This window comes from Anopheles funestus, chromosome 2RL (genome assembly GCF_943734845.2).
Source record: "Anopheles funestus chromosome 2RL, idAnoFuneDA-416_04, whole genome shotgun sequence".
NCBI lineage: Eukaryota > Metazoa > Arthropoda > Insecta > Diptera > Culicidae > Anopheles > Anopheles funestus.
In genome coordinates this window covers 544,722-566,933 of record NC_064598.1, presented here as the reverse complement: position 1 = coordinate 566,933, position 22,212 = coordinate 544,722, and the positions used below count along the sequence as shown (strand labels likewise).

The 22,212-nt window shown below is 39.2% G+C and overlaps 2 protein-coding genes across 8 annotated transcripts; both read left to right on the top strand.

The window, feature by feature from the left end:
• Positions 1–222: 222 nt before the first annotated feature.
• LOC125763743 (patched domain-containing protein 3-like) lies at positions 223–11,341 on the top strand. 7 transcript variants are annotated; one of them, XM_049427181.1, is made up of 8 exons: positions 223–562; positions 3,997–4,153; positions 4,415–4,949; positions 7,966–8,212; positions 8,278–8,363; positions 8,434–8,997; positions 9,075–9,195; positions 9,268–11,341. In XM_049427181.1, the coding sequence occupies exons 3-8, from the start codon at positions 4,768–4,770 to the stop codon at positions 11,041–11,043; spliced, it is 2,976 nt and encodes a 991-aa protein (XP_049283138.1). In that variant the 5' UTR covers positions 223–562; positions 3,997–4,153; positions 4,415–4,767; the 3' UTR covers positions 11,044–11,341. The 7 variants fall into 7 exon arrangements, with proteins under 7 accessions (XP_049283138.1, XP_049283141.1, XP_049283144.1 ...); XM_049427184.1 differs by lacking the exon at positions 3,997–4,153 and adding an exon at positions 2,470–2,615; XM_049427187.1 differs by lacking the exon at positions 3,997–4,153 and having other exon boundaries at positions 223–545; positions 4,674–4,949.
• A 1,479-nt stretch (positions 11,342–12,820) lies between these two features.
• On the top strand, positions 12,821–22,019 carry LOC125760420 (platelet binding protein GspB-like). Its single transcript, XM_049420545.1, has 7 exons — positions 12,821–13,406; positions 13,659–15,761; positions 15,827–17,366; positions 20,711–20,874; positions 20,942–21,078; positions 21,154–21,354; positions 21,431–22,019. The coding sequence occupies exons 1-7, from the start codon at positions 13,286–13,288 to the stop codon at positions 21,890–21,892; spliced, it is 4,728 nt and encodes a 1,575-aa protein (XP_049276502.1). The 5' UTR covers positions 12,821–13,285; the 3' UTR covers positions 21,893–22,019.
• Positions 22,020–22,212: the final 193 nt, after the last annotated feature.

Below are 22,212 nucleotides of genomic sequence, written 5' to 3'. Positions count from 1 at the left end.
TTGCATATTTGCTTGAACAATTTTCTTCTTCATGGCTAAACGACCTTGTGATCAAAACTGCTTGCCCTACTTGCCTGCGGCAGATGGTACTCATTCAACCAGCCAATTCGACGAAAAGCATCGATCCGGTACTAGTCGAGGTCCGTAGAAGCGATCTCTTATGTTATCGAATCATCTACAACAGTGCACGCATTTCTTTGCTCTTGCTGTAACATATTCAACTATCGTACAGACCTTTGGCGATCCACTGGTTAGGACCTATGTAAATCGGTCGATCGAAAAGGTGTTACGGGTATTTCACCCGACAACCCTGTAAAAACAAAATGAATCGTGAATGAACATCTGGCGACCGTCAGCAAATAAATTTGAGAAACGTTTGCTCATTCGTCGGTCTACATTCTCAGCAAGCAGTCGATGCGCGAGTTTCGATGCGCGGCGCATATCTCGTGGTCGTGTGCTCTCTTGCGACCTGTGAAGCAATTCTGTTGAAAAATACGTGATGCTATAGTGCACGATTTTCTACGCGTTCCTTGTTAATGTTAAACGTAACATAACTAAATAAGTGTGTGAATTTTTGATAATGCTCTATTCATTTTCGAATCGCAAATACCATTTGTACAGGGCTGGATTGAAAACGCCTTTAGTGTTACAACAAAATCAACTCGTTCTTTTGTGCCAGTGCAGTACTACAGTTTAGTTGCGTATTTGGATTTGTTTAGTTATTTACGTCACAGAGTGAGAAAGTTAAGACAAGTGGTTTCCTGTGCTCTTTTCGTGATTCCATAATGAGTGAAAAGGTCGCAGAAAATACACAGCGAAGAAGAGATAGATGTTGACCTTAATCTAACAGCTGATTATTGTGCAAATACAATACAGGGATACACCATGGAAAACTGCGTATCGATGCCGCTGTTCAGAGTGATGAGATTACAATATTTTATTGATAGAACTCCAGTAATGATTGAAGGCACTTTTTAAACCATAAACAACGCTCCTGTGATGAATTTGATAGCATAATATACCGTCATCAATAAGAAAGGCGTGAAACGGACTTTCTAGCGTATCCAATGAAATATTTAATATATTTGCGGTTACCCGTCGAAACTTGATAGGCCGAATGATAATCTGTTACTTATACAACCTTCAACAATTTCAATAGAGATGACCCAATATTACAGCTTCAAAGGGACAAAACCGGTTCAATCTGCATATCATGATCGCTACTTCAAATGTATAGGATTGACCAGAAAGAGAAGATAGACCAGATGTGAGCATTTACTTTACAGTATGCCGTAAATATTATCGTAATATGGGTTGCTATTGAAGAAATCTTTAAATAAAACTCTTATCAGATGTCGATTTCGTTGCCCGGATCGATGGGCATAATATGTTTGTTTACACAATGTTCGAAGAGCTGTGCTTTTTAAACTGCCAACATAGACAAACGTTTGGTTTTTTTAGAGAACCACAAGTAAGCAATAAAGTTAGCTGGTGGAGTTCCGATTGCAAAGCGTCGTCAACAATGTTGCCCAATGCTGTTCATTTGTTATTGTGAAACAATAGAATAGGATGAATAATACCACACGATTGTATGAGCCTGTTGTTATTGGGGCGGTGCTGTGCTCTAGGCCGTTTCTTTCATATCCTTTACCCCGAAATATAATTATACATTCAAGCCGTGATTAAAGTTTTCGAGTCACCTGCATTGAATGGTTGGCAGCGTAAAATGGTTGAACATGCACTTCAAATGCGAAACATTCGAATAGCGCCAATGCCGACCTGTGGGGTTTTTAGCGTTAGTCACTGCAATGGTATGAAAATATAGGAAAAGGAGTGATAAGGTACGTCTCAAAAGTATCTTCAAATATTTTGGATAGCGTCACAAGGACTTCGACGACTTCCTGCATTAAAGCGGCTTTTGTTGCTGTATACACAGAAGCTGCACCTTCTGAACGGCCGTCAAAGCGGCAAGAAGAGCAAGCGATCGAAAGTGTTTGTGGTTCCACTTAGCGTTACGCCATGCATTACGGTTATGGTCGTCACCATCGTCAAAGACCGCATGATTTGCCGTTTTTTGATGGATTTGGATTTGGGCGGAGAATGTGACCATGAGCGGGTCAATCATTGGCATTCGATAACCATGACCTTGCCCCCGATCTTTTCTCTCTCCCTCTCTCTCTCTCACACACACACACACACACACACACACACATAATTAGTTTATCTTCGCTATAAACTGCCGGTCCTCAGATCAGCATTGAGTACCTTAGCACAAGATGATCGTCGTTTTTTTTCTCATCAATTTCATCGCCTTATTTGAAGGCCACAAGCATGTTAAATCTACACGTTGCAAGGTTTAAGCTTTGTTCGCTAATTTGTTTTATGACGTATCTACACGGATCGTGCGAATAACCGAACAGAATAACTTTTTTACTAAGAAAATACAACCGTACGTTCTTGAAAAAACAGGCCAGAAATAAAATGTTAACAAAAAGGTGAGAACAGCGATTCGTAGTAGAGATGTGCAAAGTGAGTAAGAGTGAGATAGTGAGTTGAAACGTTGTATTGAACGAGTTTCGTTCACTCACCACGAGGAGTGTAAGCGTGTAGCCGTGGTGAGTCGAGTTGCAAAAAGAGTAAATACGCGAGTTGAAATGAAAATGTGCAAATTTTTTATTTTTTATTATTTTTTATTCTTTTTTCATTTGAAGTATTATTTGAGTAAAAAGAAACTTATTTCAACCAATTGGCATTAAAAAAAATTAATTTAATTTTTTTTGGCAAAATTACTCAAAAAAAAGCCTTATGAAATTTTCGAGTTAAAAGTTTTTTTTTAATGTTTTGCTTATTTTTTATGCTTTCTTCTATTTCAAGCATTATTTGAGTGAAAAGAAACATATTGTAACAATTTCGCATTAAAATAAAACAAATTTTTAAATTTTGCTAAATTGCTAAAAAAATGGCAAGGGGTAAGCCTTATGAAATTTTCGAGTTAAAAGTTTTTTTAAAATTTTTTGCTTATTTTTTATGCTTTCTTCTATTTCAAGCATTATTTGAGTGAAAAGAAACATATTGCAACAATTTCGCATTAAAATAAAACAAATTTTTAAATTTAGCTAAATTGCTCAAAAAAATGGCAAGGGGTAAGCCTTATGAAATTTTCGAGTTGAAAATTATTTTTTTATTTTTTTGTGATTTTTTATTCTGTTTTTAGTTTAAAGCATTATTTGAGTGAAAAGAAAATTTATTGCAGCAAATTCGCATTAAAATATATCACATTTATAAATTTTGCTACATTGCTCAAAAATGAGGAAAATTTTACAACTTGGTTTTTCGAATAACTTCTGGCACAGACATCTGAGGGCATAGCCGTCCAAGAAGAAAATGTAGCCATTGGTGCCATCTATCGACCACAGGTTAAAGATTGGCGATCCGTTAGATACCGACCGAGTTATAGACAAAATTTGGTGCAAAAATGAGCCTTATAAAATGTTATAATTTTTATATTCTTTTATTTTTTTCTGATTTTTTATTCTTTTTTTATTTAAAGCATTATTTGAGTGAAAAGAAACTTATCTCAACCAATTGGCATTAAAATACATCAATTTGTTGTTAGAGCGTGTTTTAAATTGTTTAAGCTCCTTTGCCGAATAGACTTACAAGCCAACATCACTTGACACAATCGATGACGATTAATTTGTTTTGCGTTTCAGATTACGCCGGCGACTTGCATCTTTATGAGCTTGATAATTCAAAGCATGAATCGTAATAGTAGCATTTGAATTCGAATTGCTAGAAACACTACTGTTTATGTATTATTAGTTATACTGTGTATTAGTATACAATAATGCAAAACTGGAAAAGAAACTGAAACAAATCAAAATTACAGTTTTGTATTGTTTATTGGAAAGTTTAAAGAAAAATTCAAATTTTCTTACTAAATTAATTGGCTAACTGTTAATTGGCTGTCTTATTGTATATTGTCTTTCAATACAGCTCCTTTGGTACTTATGTGAAAGTTCCGATCATTCGTGTTGTTGAGAACAGACACGTTCACATGAACGGAAATGAGAACAAGGCAAACGACCTATCTGTGTTGAGAACGACCTCGAAAAACATGCATCAAAGATCACCAAATTGATTGAGTGCAATTGTAAGTTGAACTAGCGTCTTGCTTGTCTGATGTTGTGGTTTTTTAAATAATGACCGTCATGGATGATGGGGAGAAACACCACGGATGTTAAGTTTAACTCTGTAGCTCCAGATAAATTAATGCATGACTAAATGTTACTGTCCATTAATGAAGGCGCGCAATTTTATTACGGGTTGCAGCCCCAACCAAAGCCAACCAAACAATTATCAAAATCACTAGATTAAACTTGTTTAATATTCATGTTCAATTTGTCTTCCACAGTGCTGCAATCGAGTGAATGAAAAATGAATAAATTAAAGTTCCTGAAGTTTTAGTTGGTGTCGCAGACAGCAATAATTTTTTAAAAATTTTATTCGTTAGTTCAACGTCATCAAGCAGCAATTCAAATGTGGCTCAACTTCAACTGATCTTTCCATCTGCCATATTCGATCCGATCCATATCTCGTGTCCCACGTCAGGCGGACAATCGTCATAAATGTAAATAACTGTTAATTCTGTGATTCCGGTCTTCGCTCAACAGGCGTTTTGTTAGTAGATTCTTTACAAGTGATAAAAGTTTCATAAACACCGGAGAAAACTTCTTACAAGAGCAAGAATACAAAGCAGTTTCTATAATGAATGGAAACGGACATTACAACGGACATCGGGTGAATAGTGAGGAAAACCTGCACAGACCACCGTTGGTGACGCATCCAGGAGAAGAAACAAAAAGTTACGAACCAAACTTCGACCACTTGAACTGTATGGGACGCTTATCGTATCACATGTCGATGGCGATAGGGAAGTTTTTCTATCGGTAAGTAAAAAATTACCCGTTCAGCATACAACATTATGTTGCAGAAGTAACATGTGAACCGGATAACATGTCGAAATTAACAAATATAAGCTCTTAGCCGTAGCCGATGAACTTGGCAGTGAATTTTTATCAAACTACTAATTTTTCCAAGGTCACCGAAGACACGAAATCTCGAAAACATATTTCCTGCTACATGCGGTTGGCCTTATGGCCAGGGTATAGCGGAAAAGTGTTAATGTAAAACCATACAAGTATGGAAACATTCATCGCGAACAGAAACCACGAAAGAAAGAAGAACGAAAAAGTTTGGCTGGTTTAACAAAAAAACATAGCAACATCAAACAGGTTTTAGATCGGGTCATTTGTGGAATGCATTAATTTGGAATAATAAAAACCTCTCACACTCTTCCTGCCTGGATAGTGCAGTTAGTGGAACCGGTTTTCGTTGGATAAAAACGGATTCTAATTTGGCCTCAACATAACTTTTGTTTTTGAAAGTTGTAAGATGAGGATGCGTATACCAAAATTTAATCTGTCGAACCCATACTCGTGCTCTCGTGATCGTGTTAGAAAGCCTTGATAAAAGTTTACCGTAAAGGTAGCAAAGACCTTTGAAGGTTACATATGGTGACGTACGAGAACAGATCTCGTGCTTACCGATATATCTCTGATGTCGTAAGAAGTTCTTTTTATCAGAAATGATAATGTTGCCAAAATGAACCTTTTCTTTCAGGGGACAGTAGTTGCTTTTCCACATCGATGCTACATTCGGGTTATCAATAGCTCTTGGCTTAGTTCCCTTTTTGTGGGTAAGAAGCAAACAACCATGATTGTTTACTGTTGGCATTGCAATCAACGGTTGATTGAAGCCGCCAGTACAGTTGATACAATTTCTCATGGTTAGCACCCTTGATCCGGTATGATAACACGACTAGTATGAACTGTATCGAAAGGGTCTTAGGCTGAGAAGGAGCTAACGGGGCTTCGATCAAGGAAAATGAAGTTTTGTGAATCGATTAGCTATTCCATTTTCAGATTATTATAGATAATATTTTTCTTCGGAATTATTGTACAATCAAAAGGTCTTTTAGAGAGGAAACGCTACACAAACGTCCGTATTGGATGATTGATGTATTACCTTACAGACATCTACACATGTACGTATCAGCATTATAAAAATGAAACAAATATGACATAATGACAATGAACAGAACACAGAATGATAACTACATATACGGATAACGATTTACCGATTACAACCGTTCTGTTATAACTAACAAAGATAAAGCAATCGTTAGAAATGCATTAGTCATGTTTTAACTTGTTGCTAGTGGGGCGTATCGAACCATATTATTATAATACCAATATGATTTTGTTTCGCATAACAAAACGATCGAACTACACAATATATAAAAATACAAATATTTAAAAAAAAACACCTGTTTCAAGTAAAAAACTTCACTTGGTATCACTTGGATACCAATCTTGACAATCTTAGCCAGCAGCAAATATTTGAGGGTGTGAAAACCATACACGTGCGGCACGCACAAAAGTAAAAGTGTCGGCGGACGATATACGTCGTGTTTGTCTAACGGCTTATAACAGTGTGAAATATTCTCCAAATAGCACATCTGTGGCGAGAATATGTTCGCAACGAGTGGCATATCATCGGTGTGCGGATAATAAAATAATAAGAGCAACAAGGAGTGTGATGCTTTATGAACCTTTGGCTCTTTTTAACGAAAGTGCATACAGAGAACATGTCGGCAGCAAGTAGCATCAAAGATCAACAAAAGCATATATTTAGTTGCTCTGTAATGTAATGTAATTGCTCTAACCGACAATAAAAAACAACAATAAAAAATGATTTTACAAATCCGAGATAAAGTCTGAGAAGGCCTCACAAAAACACAAGATCTGTTCACCACGACATCACAAATGCTTTTCTTGTTAACTTGTTAACTGTTCGGCCAATTAATTCTCGGGCGGTATAAAAACTTACAAAAGTACAAACATACAGAACAAATGTGAAGTTGCAGATAGCATGTGACGAGCATTGAACATGGCAGAATTTAGCAAAAGGGATTGCAGAGTAAACATTACACGGTGACGATTAATCTTTTCGCAACGGTTTCTGATGCATATATAAGCTTTGAATAAAACTTGATGTTTGCGTGTCTGAACAGAATGTATTAAGTAACTCAATAAGAAACCAACACACAACACTCACCCGTGTAGAGAATGTGTCAGACATGAACGTAATTAGAAATGCGAACAAAAAGTTCTAGTCATTCGAATATACGGCAAAAAACTCGGCAAAAAACAGCGTGGAACGTGTGTTGAACGTTAGTTTTTAGAGTCATTACTGCATCCGGAAAACAGCCTTAGCTCTTGCTGATAATAGATGACAATACGCTACCGATATCATATATAATGAGTAACCAGAATGATAATCATTGCACCAGAACTTTACGAACACAGTGAACAATGCAGTTCTATTTTCCACATCACATGTTTGTTAGCAACAATTTACGTTTTTTTTATGGTGCGGATTATGCGCGCATTGGGCACGCAACACAGTTGCTCTTACTACATAAAGAATGATTTGACTTAAAACTGTTTCAAAAATTTGTACTGCTCACCAAAAATAGATAACAATTTTCTAGGATTTCTAAAAAAACCAATTCTTCAGCTACAATTTTTAGCAACCCATAAAACGTTATTCTGGAATAAATATTCCAAATTCTTTTCCATTAGTGTGTTTGTTCGTTGATAATCATCTAATCAAGTCAAACGTGACAGGTGTAATGAGATCGTTCCACTTAACTGCACCGACATGCTTCAGAGAGTTAAACTTCTTCCGTTCAAAATAACTACGTTAGCTTTGTTTGGCCCTCGATGTAAACTAGATTTAATGTAACTTATTTATTGATAAGTCTGAACCATATCAACCATCCTTTGCGTAGAGTTAATTATGTATACAATTAATGTTATATCTTTCTTTTCTATTTTCTAGACTAGGTTACTGGATAGCCAATAATGCGTGGAAAACGATCGCTTTGTGTTTTTTACTGGTGGCATTATGCAGCGTTGGCTTCATCAGATTTCATAAAGAAAAAAGCCCAATGAAGCTTTGGATACCACAGGGGTCAAAATTCCAGTACGATACAAACTGGTTGATAGAACACTTTCAGGAAGGCAATCGGATAGAAACGGTTATGATCACCGCACCGGATGTACTAGTACCGGAGGTTTTACAGGCGGTAAGAGAAGACATATCAAACCACGCTAGTTGAGCTGGTGTTATATTTTATTCATATATCTACAGCTGGCAAGCATTACGGAGGAAGTGGAAGGTTTCACGTTTCACAACAACGAAGGTCAACGTTTGGGATGGAACGATGTGTGCCAGAAGTACTGCTAATCAAATACGGACTGTTAAACTAAGGCCAAAAATTTAACACATTATTTAATTTCTCCCTAGAGTTCCTTTTATAGCAGAATACACAACAGATATGTCACGCATAAAACGATCTGCCCAAGATTTGGAACATCCATCGGAAGCAACACGTCGTCCGAAAAAGAGCAAACCATTCTTTACACCGGTTATCGACATTCCCTCGTTTTTGTTCTGTCCAATGTTGGAGCGGCTCGAAATGGGCTGTTATGGGAGCAGCTTATTGGAACTGTGGAAGTACAATCGTACCATCTTGACGGGGCTCTCGAAAGAAGACATCGTTGATAAGTTGAACAGCACCACGGTCAGTCCGATGACAGGACACACCGTGCAGTTTCCGGAGCTGCTTGGCGATATCAAGCGAGACTGGAGTGGGCGCATAATATCAGCTGGATCGTTGGTGACGCATTGGTTTGTGCATGTCAACTTCTCTGAGGTAGATTCGGACGTCAGTGGTAACGCTGCTGGTACGGAAGACTGGGTTACAGAGAACGCCAGTTTGTGGGAGAAAAAGTTCCTAGAGATTGTCGCCAAGGCAAAGCGGAAACTGTCGAACGATGAGATTAATATTTATTATGCGGCTGGAAGGAGGTAAACTAGTATTTTTAGTTTAAAGGATTTTCTATTAGCAGATTCAATAGCACTTGAATAACTTTTTATGTTCACAGCTATGGAGACATTAGCGAACAATCGATGTTTAAAGACATGGACAAACTAATCTATGGTGGTATCGTTATGTTTGTTTACATGCAGTTGGTGTTATCTAAATTCAGTTGGACCGAATTTAGGGTAGGTAAAATGCACCAGCAACAGAATACACAATTATCATAATCGACCTTGTTTTTTCGCAATTACTTTTAGGTTATTCTTGGATCAGTTGGACTGCTAAGTGTTGGGATGGGATTCATTTCTGGATGCGGTATCGTAGCAGCGCTTAGAGTGTCTTATGGTCCTGTACATACTTCGCTACCATTTCTACTGATGGGCCTCGGCGTAGACGACATGTTCGTTATGATGGCCTGTTATCGCAAAGTGCGCAAAGATAACCCCGACCTACAACTGGCCGATCGAATGGGCTTAATGCTGCAACATGCTGGCGCATCCATCACGGTCACCTCACTCACAGACATCGTTGCGTTCATAGTGGGTTCAATTACAGTTATTCCTTCTCTGCAATCATTTTGCATCTATGCGGCTGCTGGCGTGTTTATGATGTTCGTTTTTGTAATCACCTTCTTCGTTGCCATATTCACACTAGATGAAATACGCATTGCTAACCGGCGAAACTCGTTCCTGTTGTGGATAGTGCATGATGAAAAGTCAACTTCGCTCTGGTGTGAGCACAATCTAATGCATCGCTTTATCAACATGCTCTACTCGAAGTTTCTTCTAACGAAGATTGGCAAAACGTTGGTTATACTCGCGGTAGTGCTGATGACCAGCGTCAATGTGCATAATCTTTTGAAACTGCGCCAGAAATTTGACCCCAATTGGTTCATTCCGCAGGAAACATACTACAACCAGTTCGTAGTCAAGACACACGAACACTATCCTAACGCAGGCTACGAAGCGTTGTTATTGTTCGGTAATCTCAACTATACAGCAGAATTGCCAAACCTGATAAGAATTACGCATCAACTGGAAAATCGGACTGATATACTACATAACTTCAGTTCGTGGGTGACCTCCTTTCAGGACTTTGTGTATATGCACTACGACAAGGACATCGCAGCAGATCCGCTATCCGACGATGATTTTCGCAAGTACTTGACAAAGTTTCTCTTCAGTTACGAAGGGGGCCGCTTCCAAATGAATATAAAGTTTGCCACCAAGCTCAAATGCGGCCAACCCGCACCAAATATAACGGTCACAACGATGGATTTCAAGTTTAAACCGTTTAAGGAGAGAGAGGAATACTTACCGGCCAAGTATGCCGTAGAAGAAGTTCTAGAGAGAAGCAATATAAGCACGGGTGATCATTACCGAACACTGTGGGCAAAGATATTCGGTAATTGGGTAACGGACGAGATTATCGATACGGAAATCTATCGCAACATATCGCTAGCATTGATTGGAGTGATGTTCTGCTCGGTGGTGCTAATAGTGAACCTTCAAATCTGTTTCTGGATATTCATTTGTGTGCTGCTCACATTGGTCAACGTAGGAGGCCTGATGCAGGTATGGGGGCTTACATTGGATTTAGTATCGTGTATAGCACTGCAACTTGCGGTGGGATTATGTGTGGATTATGCGGCACATATTGGTCACACGTTCTTGACCATCAACAAAGGCGATAGGAATCGCCGAAGTTTTGAAACAGTATTGCACATTGGAGCAGCCGTTTTCTACGGAGGAGGTTCGACGATTCTGTCGCTGTCGATACTTTCTGGTTCGCAGGCATATACTTATAGGACATTTTTCAAAATCTTCCTTCTCGTGATTGCATACGGATTGTTCCATGGTACAATTCTGTTACCAGTTGTACTTAGTTTAATTGGACCGGCACCATACAGTGGGTCCCTGAACAGCCTCAATACGATCAATAATAATCCCAGTCCAACAAAGAAAACATGTTGCGAAGGCACAGAGATGATTTCAGGCAATGAAAAATATACACCAACCGGCGTAGACCTCTAGAGTATTCACATGAAGTGCAAAATGGCTTCATTAATCGGTCAATCAGGTGTTCTTAAAAAGATTTGCAGAGTTCCATCTCACGAACAATATTGCCTATATATTGCTATAGCGATACCAATTGTGATTGATCATGTTCTCTTCCAAGTGCATGATTGTAAGAAGTAGTTTTACTGAAATGTACATATAAATGATAAGCAATAAAAGTATTAAGATTGTACGGTATGGGTTGACACATAGGTTTAAGTATCGAAGCAATAAAAATACATAGTTATCAAGACTATAATTTGAAAAAATCGTCATTAGTTTTGACATCAACAACATCGCTAATAATTTATTTTGCATTAAATATTTGAAACAATATGCGTTCTTACAGGTTGAAACAACATATGCTAGTACATGTTTGTGCTCTGTCTAATGTAACAATTCATAAATTAGAGCGTAGGATAAAAGCTGATTCTTTCCTGGCTTCGTTATGTTGAATGGCATTTTGTACCTCTTTGCCCTTTGTTCCATATTCGTCGAGTAGGATTCTTGTCTGGGCCTTCTTGGAAACAAAATCCTTATTATTCTCGCACTGCCCTACCCAACTGGCAATTTTTGTTAGTTTTTGCGTTTCGTCCTAGATGGCGCTTTGCCACATATTCGTGTTTTGTTTAACTAGGGCGCTCTGGTTGCCACAGATGAAATATTCGAGAGAAAGTTAGATTAAATTATAAAATTTTTAAATATATTTGTTTTCCCACTGCCGCCGATTCTATTGCTTCTAATAATGCTGCTGCTGGCGCTAGAGCTGCTGTTGAAACTGTATCGACCTCCAACTCTCCACGTCCCACAGTTACTGTAGTGCGAATTAAAAGTAGGATTACTGTGGTAATTCCAATTTTAATTTTTTAGAATATTTGCCAGTTCTAAAGCTCACACACGATTGTTTTTTAAACGCAACTGTGAGCTCGAGTTGATAATCACATTGCACCAAACGTGAGCATTTGTATTGCGGGTGCAGCAAAGTGTATTAATTTAGGAGGTGAATTTTTATCAATCTGATAGGGCGCCATTTTGGTGGACATCTGTCAGATTTTGTTTACAAAATCATATGGGTTGCCTCTACCTAAATAAACAAGCTGGCGCTGAAAGTAATGAATTCAAATTGCTTAAAGTTCAACTAGCTTGTGTTCACAATCACAAAACCTTCTCGCACCATTATCGAAGATATACCGCCGAAAAAACATACTTTCAAATGATTTCTATGCAAAGCCAGCTTAAAACAGCCGAGCAATCCGAAGGTACAAGAAGCCTGAAAGTAAACACGCAAGAAACACGATACAGTGTTTTCCATGACAATTCAAAAATGTTATTTGATTTAAAAAAACTGCAAAACAGTATTTTTTGGATACATTAACAGTTTTACGGTTTCGAAATAAAAGAAACTTGCATTGATTAGTCGATTGTAATATAAAATTAAGCGTATTTTACAACAAAACCCGTTCATTGATATTAAACATTAGATTAAAACTTTCAATTGGCATGGAACATACTGTACCTTCGCCAAATCGTCACTTCCACCACCACCAATCTCCATCACTCCCACCCTCAATGACCTCGGAACACTTCTGTCATGTTGAGAAATGTCTATTTGCTCTGGATAACTCTACCTCCTATATTAAAATACCTTGGGGTGCAGTAAATTTCCGATTGTCAAAACGAAATCCAAAATGGTGTCTTCAAGGAGAAAATAGAAAGGGTACTCTTCTACGTACTTTGAGCATGCGTGAATGCTGTGCCCGCGGCCTTACAAATGCGACTGTCAAGTTACTGTCATGCTTCATACATTTCAGGGAGAGTCGCCGCCATTATTTATCGTAAATCGCGGCATGTCTTTTCTAGCTGCTGGTCCTAAGCTGTGTGGCGTGCTGAAATCGAATAAAAGAGCGCTTTAAGTTCGTTGTAAAATCTGTGCCAAGCGTGAATGTGTAGAACAAAAAGAACATTTCAAGAAAGTGTGCAGGAAAAACCGCGATTAAAAAAGGTAAATGACGCCGGGAGTGCGAAAGTGAAGCCATCACGGGTGGGAACGAAAGGAAGAAGAAGCTGTTTCTGCAAGCGAGTTTGTGTGCGTGTATACATCCGGTGTGTGCGTCCGTTGGTTCGTGTGTGTTAGTGATTGTTAGTCGTTTTCGCGAGGAGAACTTAACTAACGGAGGAAAACCATTGACCGAAACATCCAAGCAGCCTGCATACAAACATGGATATTGGCGGTACGGCGAATGCGGCGAAGGTGGCATCTCCGGAGTCCACAGCTGCAGTCGACAAGTCCTGTGCCGTTCCGGAAGTCAGTGAAAAGGCCACAGCATCTGATAAAAACGGTAGGGTTAAGCTTCTTTGATTCTCTAGCTTCGCAAGTTGTCAAGCGCTTTGCTATTACAACGATGATTTGCAATCGTCAGGGCAAATGACGCTACCGAAAGACGCCGTAGGCGCTTGTTTCTTTGTAAACAACTATAAACAATTATATTATTGCTGGATGAAAAAATTCTGCACATTGTTATTGCACATCCTATTCCCTGGTGCGAGGCTCTTTATCATTTTAGTATATTTGGACTTTTATTTCTTTTTAGGATCATTCCCAGATTCCAGCGGTGATTCTATGAAGAATGCAGCATGTGTAGCTGATTCACTCGGGAATCAGAAAGATGCTTCTCAGGAAACACTCCCGTCACCCAAGAAACCATCAGATGATGTCCCTAAGGTTGATGAATCAAACAGATTAGCGGAACTCATGAAAAGCCCCTTAAAACAACCTACTGTCGCCACTAGCACTTCGGTTGAAATTTCACAGCCAATTAGTGAACTGGTACGGAACGACACATCACGTAATGATAAATTGGGTGTGCAGGAGCAGATAGACGAGGATGACGAGCTGTTGAAGCGTATGGAGGCAATCGAAAAGGGGGAAGATCTGGATGCTGTTCCGGAAGATGTTAATCATCAGAATGGTATGCTACAAAAGACGCCAGAAAAAGGAAATTCAGAGAAGGCGGTTAAAGTATGTGTAGATGTTGGAAAAGCCATAACGGTATCAGATGCATCTGTTAGCAATTTATCTGAGTCGAATACACAATCGAAATCAACCGAAGCAATGAGTCCGACTTTCAAACGAAAACATCCTTTCACTGTAGGTGAAGTCGAACCCCAAATGAAAAAAGTGCACATCTCCGATGTGACGGATGGCCTGGAACCGAAAGCAACAAGCTCAGAATCAAAGCATTCACCCGCTCGTCAACTGAACGAAGCTCAGGAATTATTCGAACCAGACCTGCATCAGAAAGTACAGGCAGAAAAATCACCTTCCGTTGAGAAGATGGAGGTTGATGGATCGCCGGAACCGGAAACATCCTTTCCAAAAAAAATAGAACTGCTACGCGATACGGAACCAAACATCGAACCTAAAGCAGTGTATGAAAAATCTGAAGAAATAAGCTCATCGGTTGTAGAAGAGCCCATGCCCCAAGATGATTCTTCAACAAGTAACAAAATAGAAAACTCAACTGTTTCCAGTTCCGATGACAAACAGGAAGGTATGATGAGCGAAAATACGAAACCTCCCGATAGCGAAGTTTCAGCGTCAGTTCTTCCTGCTCCCTCGGGCGAAGAAGCTATGGATATAGATGAAGATGAAATCGATATGGCAGAGAGTAGCACATCCAGACATACCAGAGCAGCCGCTTCAGTGATTTTGCCTGTGGTGGAGTCTCCATGCATTAAGAAGGCTGCATACCTATGTGGGGATGAAGATCCAAAGGAGGTAGACGGAAAAGTTCCGAGCGTTCCGACTGTAAAGTCTACTGCTATTTCTGCAACTACATCATCGACGCAAGGATCTTCAATTGAAACATCGAAGGTGGTCAAGCAGAAGGATGTGAACTGTGCATCAAAAACATCATCTGTTGCTGTTGTACTCACTAAGCCAGACGACGAACCCGAGGATGTGGTAGACAGTAGCAACATTGCGTCGATTGTACCAAAACCAGTAGCGCAGACAGTTGAAAAATGTTCTGAATCTGTGAAAGTTCTTGATGTCACGGTAGTACCGGAAGAAAACATTGTTGGAAGCTCGCAACCTTCATCAAGCAGCGATTTGAAGAAACAATCGTTACCGGATAAACGATCGAACGATCAAATGCGCGATTCGTTACACAGGAGTGCTCTATTGGTGAAGGCAACCAGCACACCGAATCAAAACACTGCAGAATTGACGCCATCATCTTCAAATCCTTCATCGCCGAAAACGTTGAATGTGGTGACGACATCCGCTGTTAGCTCTTCTAACGTTTACAGTTCTACCCCGATCCATTCGAACTTTGGAAAAATAAGCTCAGGAAATGTAAGTAAAATCATGAATCCACCATCCTCGATAGAAACCAGCAGAATAGAGGCGGACGAAACAACAACGACCACTTCCGCCAGTAGCGAACAGTCGGAATCGCTAATAACAGCGGAGGTAGAGGAAAAGTATACTGGTCAAACGACGTCTGCAACAACAATTTTACCTTCAACAACAGAAACGGCAACCTCGCCTACGACAGCTACTACTATGGGCGTTTCAGATTCTTCAGTCAAAAGCAGTTCACCCAAGAAAGAACTCAGAAAAGAAGATTCCAACAGTTCAAAGATTAGCGGCAAGACATCTGACGATATTTCAGAAGTAGATTCATGCACAGGTATGTTGCTGTAAGAATAACGAAAATAAAATTGTTTCTCCTAATATGATACTCTATTTCAACAGCGTCTGGGATGAATACTGCGGAAGAGATAAATTTGTATGTGAACAACGCACGAAAATTAAATGGCATTTCTTCAACTTCGGAAGGATCTGAATTGGGCATTAAAGACGAAGTGACCAAATCACTTGTATCCGTCAAGGCCGAGGATGACTGTAAAACAAATATCAGCTCGATACAATTGGATCTTTCTCGTGCCATATCACCTACGACTTCTGCCGAACAGCAATATGAAGTGAGTGTATGGTATGAAGGAAAAGAATTACAGTTCATGTCAGTGGAACGAATTCACGGCGGGACAAAAGTTGATTCATCTACTACTGCTGACATCGCTACTCACGATGCCGCTTCCGCTTCCTCTTCAAAGCAATTATCCACGGCCTCAACGAATGGTAGTGTCAGTAGTATAGGGCCATTCGCGCTTCCAGGAACAAATGCATCAAATGTAGGAGAATCGTCCGAAAGCTCCTCGTCCTTCGTCACCATTGCCGGGGTTAAGTCAACGCATTCAGTGACGGTGCCGCAAATGAAGCAAACTGTAATAGGACCGAAAGCACTTTGCGATTTGCTAATTGAAGAATTCCAAAAGCTGAGACGAACTTTAGCACCTGACGATATCACCGAAAATTATCCTAATGCACAACTGCTGAAAAGTCCCAAAACGCCTTACATCGGGCGTGGTCGCAAAGACAGTGCAAAGAAGAGTAGCTCTCGTTCTCAGAAGCGTTCTAAAACGGCTGACAGCGAAGAGGATGACGATGATGTTGGCAATGATGCTCGAACTCCACGCTCTACGGGATCGTCCGCCTCAAAACAACCAGCTAAGCGGACGAAAGTGTTATTAGCTGCTGTTGGTAATGAATTACCAGTCGCTAGTTCTAATATCACACAGAAATCAAAAATTGCTCAAGAACCAAAGCAATTTGACATTTGTTGTCTGGCTCGGTGGACTGACCGCAAGTACTATGCTGGCCGGGTGACAAACTATCGAGGGGACAATAAATACGTGGTGGTGTTCGAAGACGGGTGCTCCAAAACTCTGTCACGGGACATCATCGTGTTTGGAGATGATGGTGTGTTACCAATACAGCATCACTCAATACACGCGCTCACTGGGGGTGACACGTACGAGCCCGCTATTGTGGAAGAAATTAAGCGCAATGAAGCAAATGAAGTAATGTACTGTGTGCGGACGGCATCCAGCCCACTGGAGGTTACAGCCACCGATATATATCTAACAGACGAACAAGCAAAATGGATTCACAACGCATGCAAAGACAAGCCAGACCCCATCCAAAAGCTCCTGCAACCGGGATCGGGTATTTCATCCATGGGAGGAGATGCTGCATGTAGCAATGAAGGAAACGCTTCGGAAAGAAACCCAACCACGGCCGCAACAGATTTGATGTCAGATTCCGGCGATAAAAACTCTCGTTCCACACGCAGTAAACGAGGCTCGGGAACAAATGACAAGCAAATGGGATCTACTACCCCGGAAGCTGGCTACTCAGGTGGAGTTGGTAAAAAGGGACGTCGTGGACGAAGGTAAGTCTATGAAATAGAGAAAATCGATAGTTGATGATGCATGATGTCTTATTTCTTGTTGGCAAACCGTACTTTAGTATATAGGTGGTCCGCGAGATACACGGTACATCTTATACGCGGATTTTTTTGGATATCCGACGTCCGCTATAATAGTGTATCTCGGAGACTACCTCTATTTAGAACGGTCAACAATTGCAATTTTTGACACCATACATTCTAGAAGTGTCAGGCAGATAGCATAATTCGGTTAACATATATTCTTTCTTTTCGCTATGTTTATATATTTATAGGCTTTCATAAACGTTCTGGCAAGAATGCTTCTTTCTCCAAATAATGTTCTACACCTTTTACCCACATCTGTCTTTTATACTATATTACCTTTATATTATACATTATTACCACCACCACCTGCTCCACTACTACCACTAAATACTCACAGTAAATTTCAGTTTCGTTAATTAGTGACAGAACCTTACGATTTTAAAGCAATGACAAAATTGTATAAAAATCAGGTGCGCTTCATTTCCTTTTTAAAATAGAACAATAGTTTAACTAACCCTTTGCGAAAAACGCAATATAGAAAGGAATGCAATTTTGAATCGCGAAGACGACGGGTTTGTGTATGTTTTCGGTTTGCGATTAGGGTACATCGCAACTTTATTTTCGGTTGATTATACTGGAAGCGATGGATTTTCCAGACCTGCACTCAACCTGTTCCCTACCTAGCCCGCAATAATCAGTGCGTGCTTTTGGAGTTGACATATAGAAAATTAAACATTATAAATACATACAGGCACACAGATATCAAATTGTTTGGCATTCCTAAACTCTAAAGCATTAGAACGGCTTCTGTTAATCCGGAGCAAATATTAAGGCGCATTAAGAAAAACAAGTACATACAGTTGTGCATTACTATAGTATTAGGTTTTAACTTACGTCAAGAAACTGTTAGATTATACAACAGGTATAGATAATAGCAGGGAAAGGAGTGCGCGTGAAAATTTAAAAGGCAGTTTATTCTTAAGTCCTAGATCTGTAAGTTATTAGAGTAGCAAATGAAACTTGCATTATTCTTCGTTTGTGTGTCACTAAAACATTGAACGCAAGAACGTTTCAAGAATACATTCAACAGGAGATTCGATTTTCTTTCTTACGCGTGCGGAATTAAATCACGTATTGATCAATTTCGCTGAACTATGTTATAATAACTGCACAAATTTCAACAATACCTACGTACTGTTGTGTATTTTAAGTAAATTCGCCTTTCCATTGTGTACATTGATAGAGCTATCAATCAGCACATCTCCTACGTGATGCTAATGTGCATTTTCTTGTTCTTGTAAGTGATCTCTAACACAGTTGTTTTTCGCTTTTTGCACTGATGATGGATGGCAAACTGAAAATGATGGAAATAGTTTGTAACTGTCGCCCTCCTCAATCCTGGGTAAGAAATGCTTTGGATTATTCCAACGTAACAACACACTGATCCTTACATAGCATACGAGCATCAAGAAACACTAATAATTTCAATAATATTAAAATAGAAAGGCGATTATAGATTTTAAATGGATTAATATAGAATTTTAGAAGGATATCTTTTAGCTGCTTTGATTTTTGGTCGTTCTTGGATACAGAAATATCCAAAGATATGGTAGATGAATTGTCCTTATCATTGATGTTTGGCGATGCGTAGACGTATAGTGTTCCACCAATAATCGAACTCTAGTAATAATATCGAAAACGTATTATGTGTTTCTTCCATCAATGTAATGACCTTCAGTCTGGACATAGCTATGCTCTAGTATCATACGAAAGATGATAACATAACACGAAAAATATCTAGTTGATAATAACAACCAAGCATTATAAGGCAAGGATTTTTACGCATATGCAAATACACATATGATTTTGATGTAATATAGATTACAATGGAACATACTTGTAGAAGGTAAACTGGCAACAGAAAGACAATTAACTTTCATCTCTTCGGATTTTCATACATACAGGATCCTACAGACACATCAACAAAATCCATACAATGAAATCCTTCGTTAGCTACGTGCATCGGCAGAATGGTTCATAAGAAATGTAGATGAAGTGCAAACAGCTAAGATTTGAATTCCTTCATTACATCAAGTATTTTGTAAAAACTCATTTACTACTCCTTTTACGGGCGGGCTTTCCTCTGTGCGCATCTATGAAATATCAAACATAGAATCATATAAGAGCGCAAACATGTAGTACATTTTAGCGAAGAAGTAAAAATTAATACAACAAAGCAAATATATAAACTGTGTTCTAAAAAGGGTCAACATTTTCATCAAGAAACAAATAACAATTTGCAAAATTAGCAAAAATACGAACGAATGTGTAGTGTGATAGAATGTAAAGTTCTGGCAAGTACAGAACTAAAACAAGAAACAGAGATAAATCTCTACACATTTACTCCAATAAAAGCATCAACGTTGATAACTTTACTTATCGTACGAAGGCCAAAAATATCGTACCAACGCGGATCGAAAGCGTGTCTTCCATTGCCAACCAGCCAGCCAAACCTGTGCCCGAAAGACATCCGGTTAGGAAGGCATATCGTATCGACACCGACCATCCGCAATATCCGTAGTAAAATTGTATGGAGCATCATACTGTAAAAAAAACCTAGGCTCTTCTAAATAACGGTCAAATAAACAACCTGCAAAACCATAAGAAACTCATCCGGGTTTGATTTTTTGTTATTGAAAATATAAGATGGCAATGATTTGCAAAGTAAGTTAACATTCAGGGCGCACGTCTTTAGGGGATATGAAAACTAATGTTAAACTATTTAGTATTCGTTTAAGAAAGTTGTTTTCCAATGGCCTTTTTATGTTACTTCCGCTGTGCGAGGAATGCCAAACATTTTGACTCTGTTAGCAGCGCCACGATGTGATAGAACAAACATTTAGAAAATATTTGTAATAATTGCAAAGATAACGCGTGTTTAATACATCTTTTCTATGCCAATTGAATACTTTTTCACACTCAATGATGTCGTTTTACTTTTAAAGTATCACGGAAGATGTTTGGCATTATTGCTACCATCCATTACGATACAAATCACACGAACTGATGTAATATTGAGCTTAAAATATCACGGAAGGTGTTTCACAAAATGTTTGGCATTATCGCTAGCATATACGATATATTACGATATAAATTGATGGTTTTTGCATCCACCCGACAGTAGTGAATTTATCGTCTTATCCACTTCACTGGTCAATTCGAATGATCGTGCCATTGGATGTAAAGTTATGTATTTAAGTAACAGTTTAAAATTTAAGTTTATCAAATAACTTACATTTCAGAAAGCAGCACCTGTCCCCTGAATCACGCATATCTGAATGTAGCGATGTATCGGATACCTACGAGGAGGACGTACCTGCACCAACGAGTCCTGAAACGGGCTTGGATGCAGTAGATGGTGTACAGCCGGAATTACAACGCACCGAACAGGAATCCGAGCTAACCAGTAAGTTTCCGAAGTGAATACTTGAGGCGAGATGATGTAATTTCCGTCGTTTGTCTATTTATCTTAGGAATGGGCCTTGTGTCCGAATACCTTGGGTCTGGCGATAAAGACAGAATAGACCAACTGCTTGGACCGATACCTGTCGATGCGAAAACTTTATTCCGGAATAAGCACTTTTTGTTAAGTTGCACCGTCCCGTCGAAGGTATGGCGTGTGGAATTTCAATATACTGTTTTGCAAAACTGTGGTTAACACTTTACAACGTTTAACATTTCGCAGGGTGCTGCTGCTGCCGCGGCGGAATTTTCTAGTGTTCCATTTATAAAACAACATATTCGGCGGCAGATCGAAGCTGGAGGAGGTAAAGTATATCAGTTCTTCGAGGATGTTCCGAAGAACAGGTATAAGCAATGCAAGTTGATTGCACCCCGTCCTTCTACAACCGCAATTTATGTGCAGTGCATAGCCAGTAACATTATGGTAGGAATTGTGTAAAAATACACATGGAAAAATCTATAGCGAATGCTTAATTGGGGTTTTATCTTCTTTGTTGCAGGCTGTTTCTCATGAATGGATCATACAATGTTGCCAAGTGCTGATGATGTTGGATTACAAACCTTTTGTTCTACCAGCCGGATGGTCTTTCCTTGAAAATCGATTCATCGATTGGAATAGCGGACGTGTAAAAGATAAGCGAAACTCTGCCACACCGTTTGCGTCAGTGTGCATTAACGTAGCTAGCTTATGTAAGGATTTTAATAACTTTTGGAGCAGGGTGTGCAAGCTTGCCGGTGGTACAGTACGTCTAATTAAGACTGAGTCCGACATTACTGACAATCTGACGGGATATTTGCTAACGGATCAAGAATTTCCCGAAGAAATCAAGATCAAAGCTGCCCGCACTGGTCTACTTGTTGTATCAACAGTTTGGGTAGTACAGTGTTTAATCCTGGGCCGCGTTTGTCATCCGGATAGTAACGAAAAGCTAACACAAATCTATCAAGAAGAGGATTACTAGACCTGTATGTTGTGGTGGATTATTCTTTATGTTGTGTCTAATGTAATATTCGTTATGTTTTCACAGTGGAAAGAACACAGATCGAAGTAACTTTTTGTTTACATGAAATATATCCGTAGAACTGTTACCATTTGCTGGTTAATAAAAAAAAAAGAAGTTAGCGAAAGAAATATGGGACACATGTAAATGTGCGCTACTGATTTTCGTGTTCTTGAATATACACGCTTCGTTCCATGCAGTGATCATAAAAATTAAATCTAACGGCGTGTTCAAAAGCAGATTGTCAGTGAGTTAGCGTATATCGCATGACAGAAATCAAA

What these genes read in the sequence shown, in the direction of transcription:
- LOC125763743 (XM_049427187.1), top strand. Translation starts at nt 4,768, where the DNA reads ATGAATGGAAACGGACATTACAACGGACATCGGGTGAATAGTGAGGAA. An exon ending in ATAGGGAAGTTTTTCTATCG is followed by an intron (nt 4,950 to 7,965) that starts GTAAGTAAAAAA and finishes TCTATTTTCTAG; the next exon opens with ACTAGGTTACTGGATAGCCA. An exon ending in TCAGTTGGACCGAATTTAGG is followed by an intron (nt 9,196 to 9,267) that starts GTAGGTAAAATG and finishes AATTACTTTTAG; the next exon opens with GTTATTCTTGGATCAGTTGG.
- LOC125760420 (XM_049420545.1), top strand. Translation starts at nt 13,286, where the DNA reads ATGGATATTGGCGGTACGGCGAATGCGGCGAAGGTGGCATCTCCGGAG. An exon ending in AAGGGACGTCGTGGACGAAG is followed by an intron (nt 17,367 to 20,710) that starts GTAAGTCTATGA and finishes CTTACATTTCAG; the next exon opens with AAAGCAGCACCTGTCCCCTG. An exon ending in GCATAGCCAGTAACATTATG is followed by an intron (nt 21,355 to 21,430) that starts GTAGGAATTGTG and finishes TCTTTGTTGCAG; the next exon opens with GCTGTTTCTCATGAATGGAT.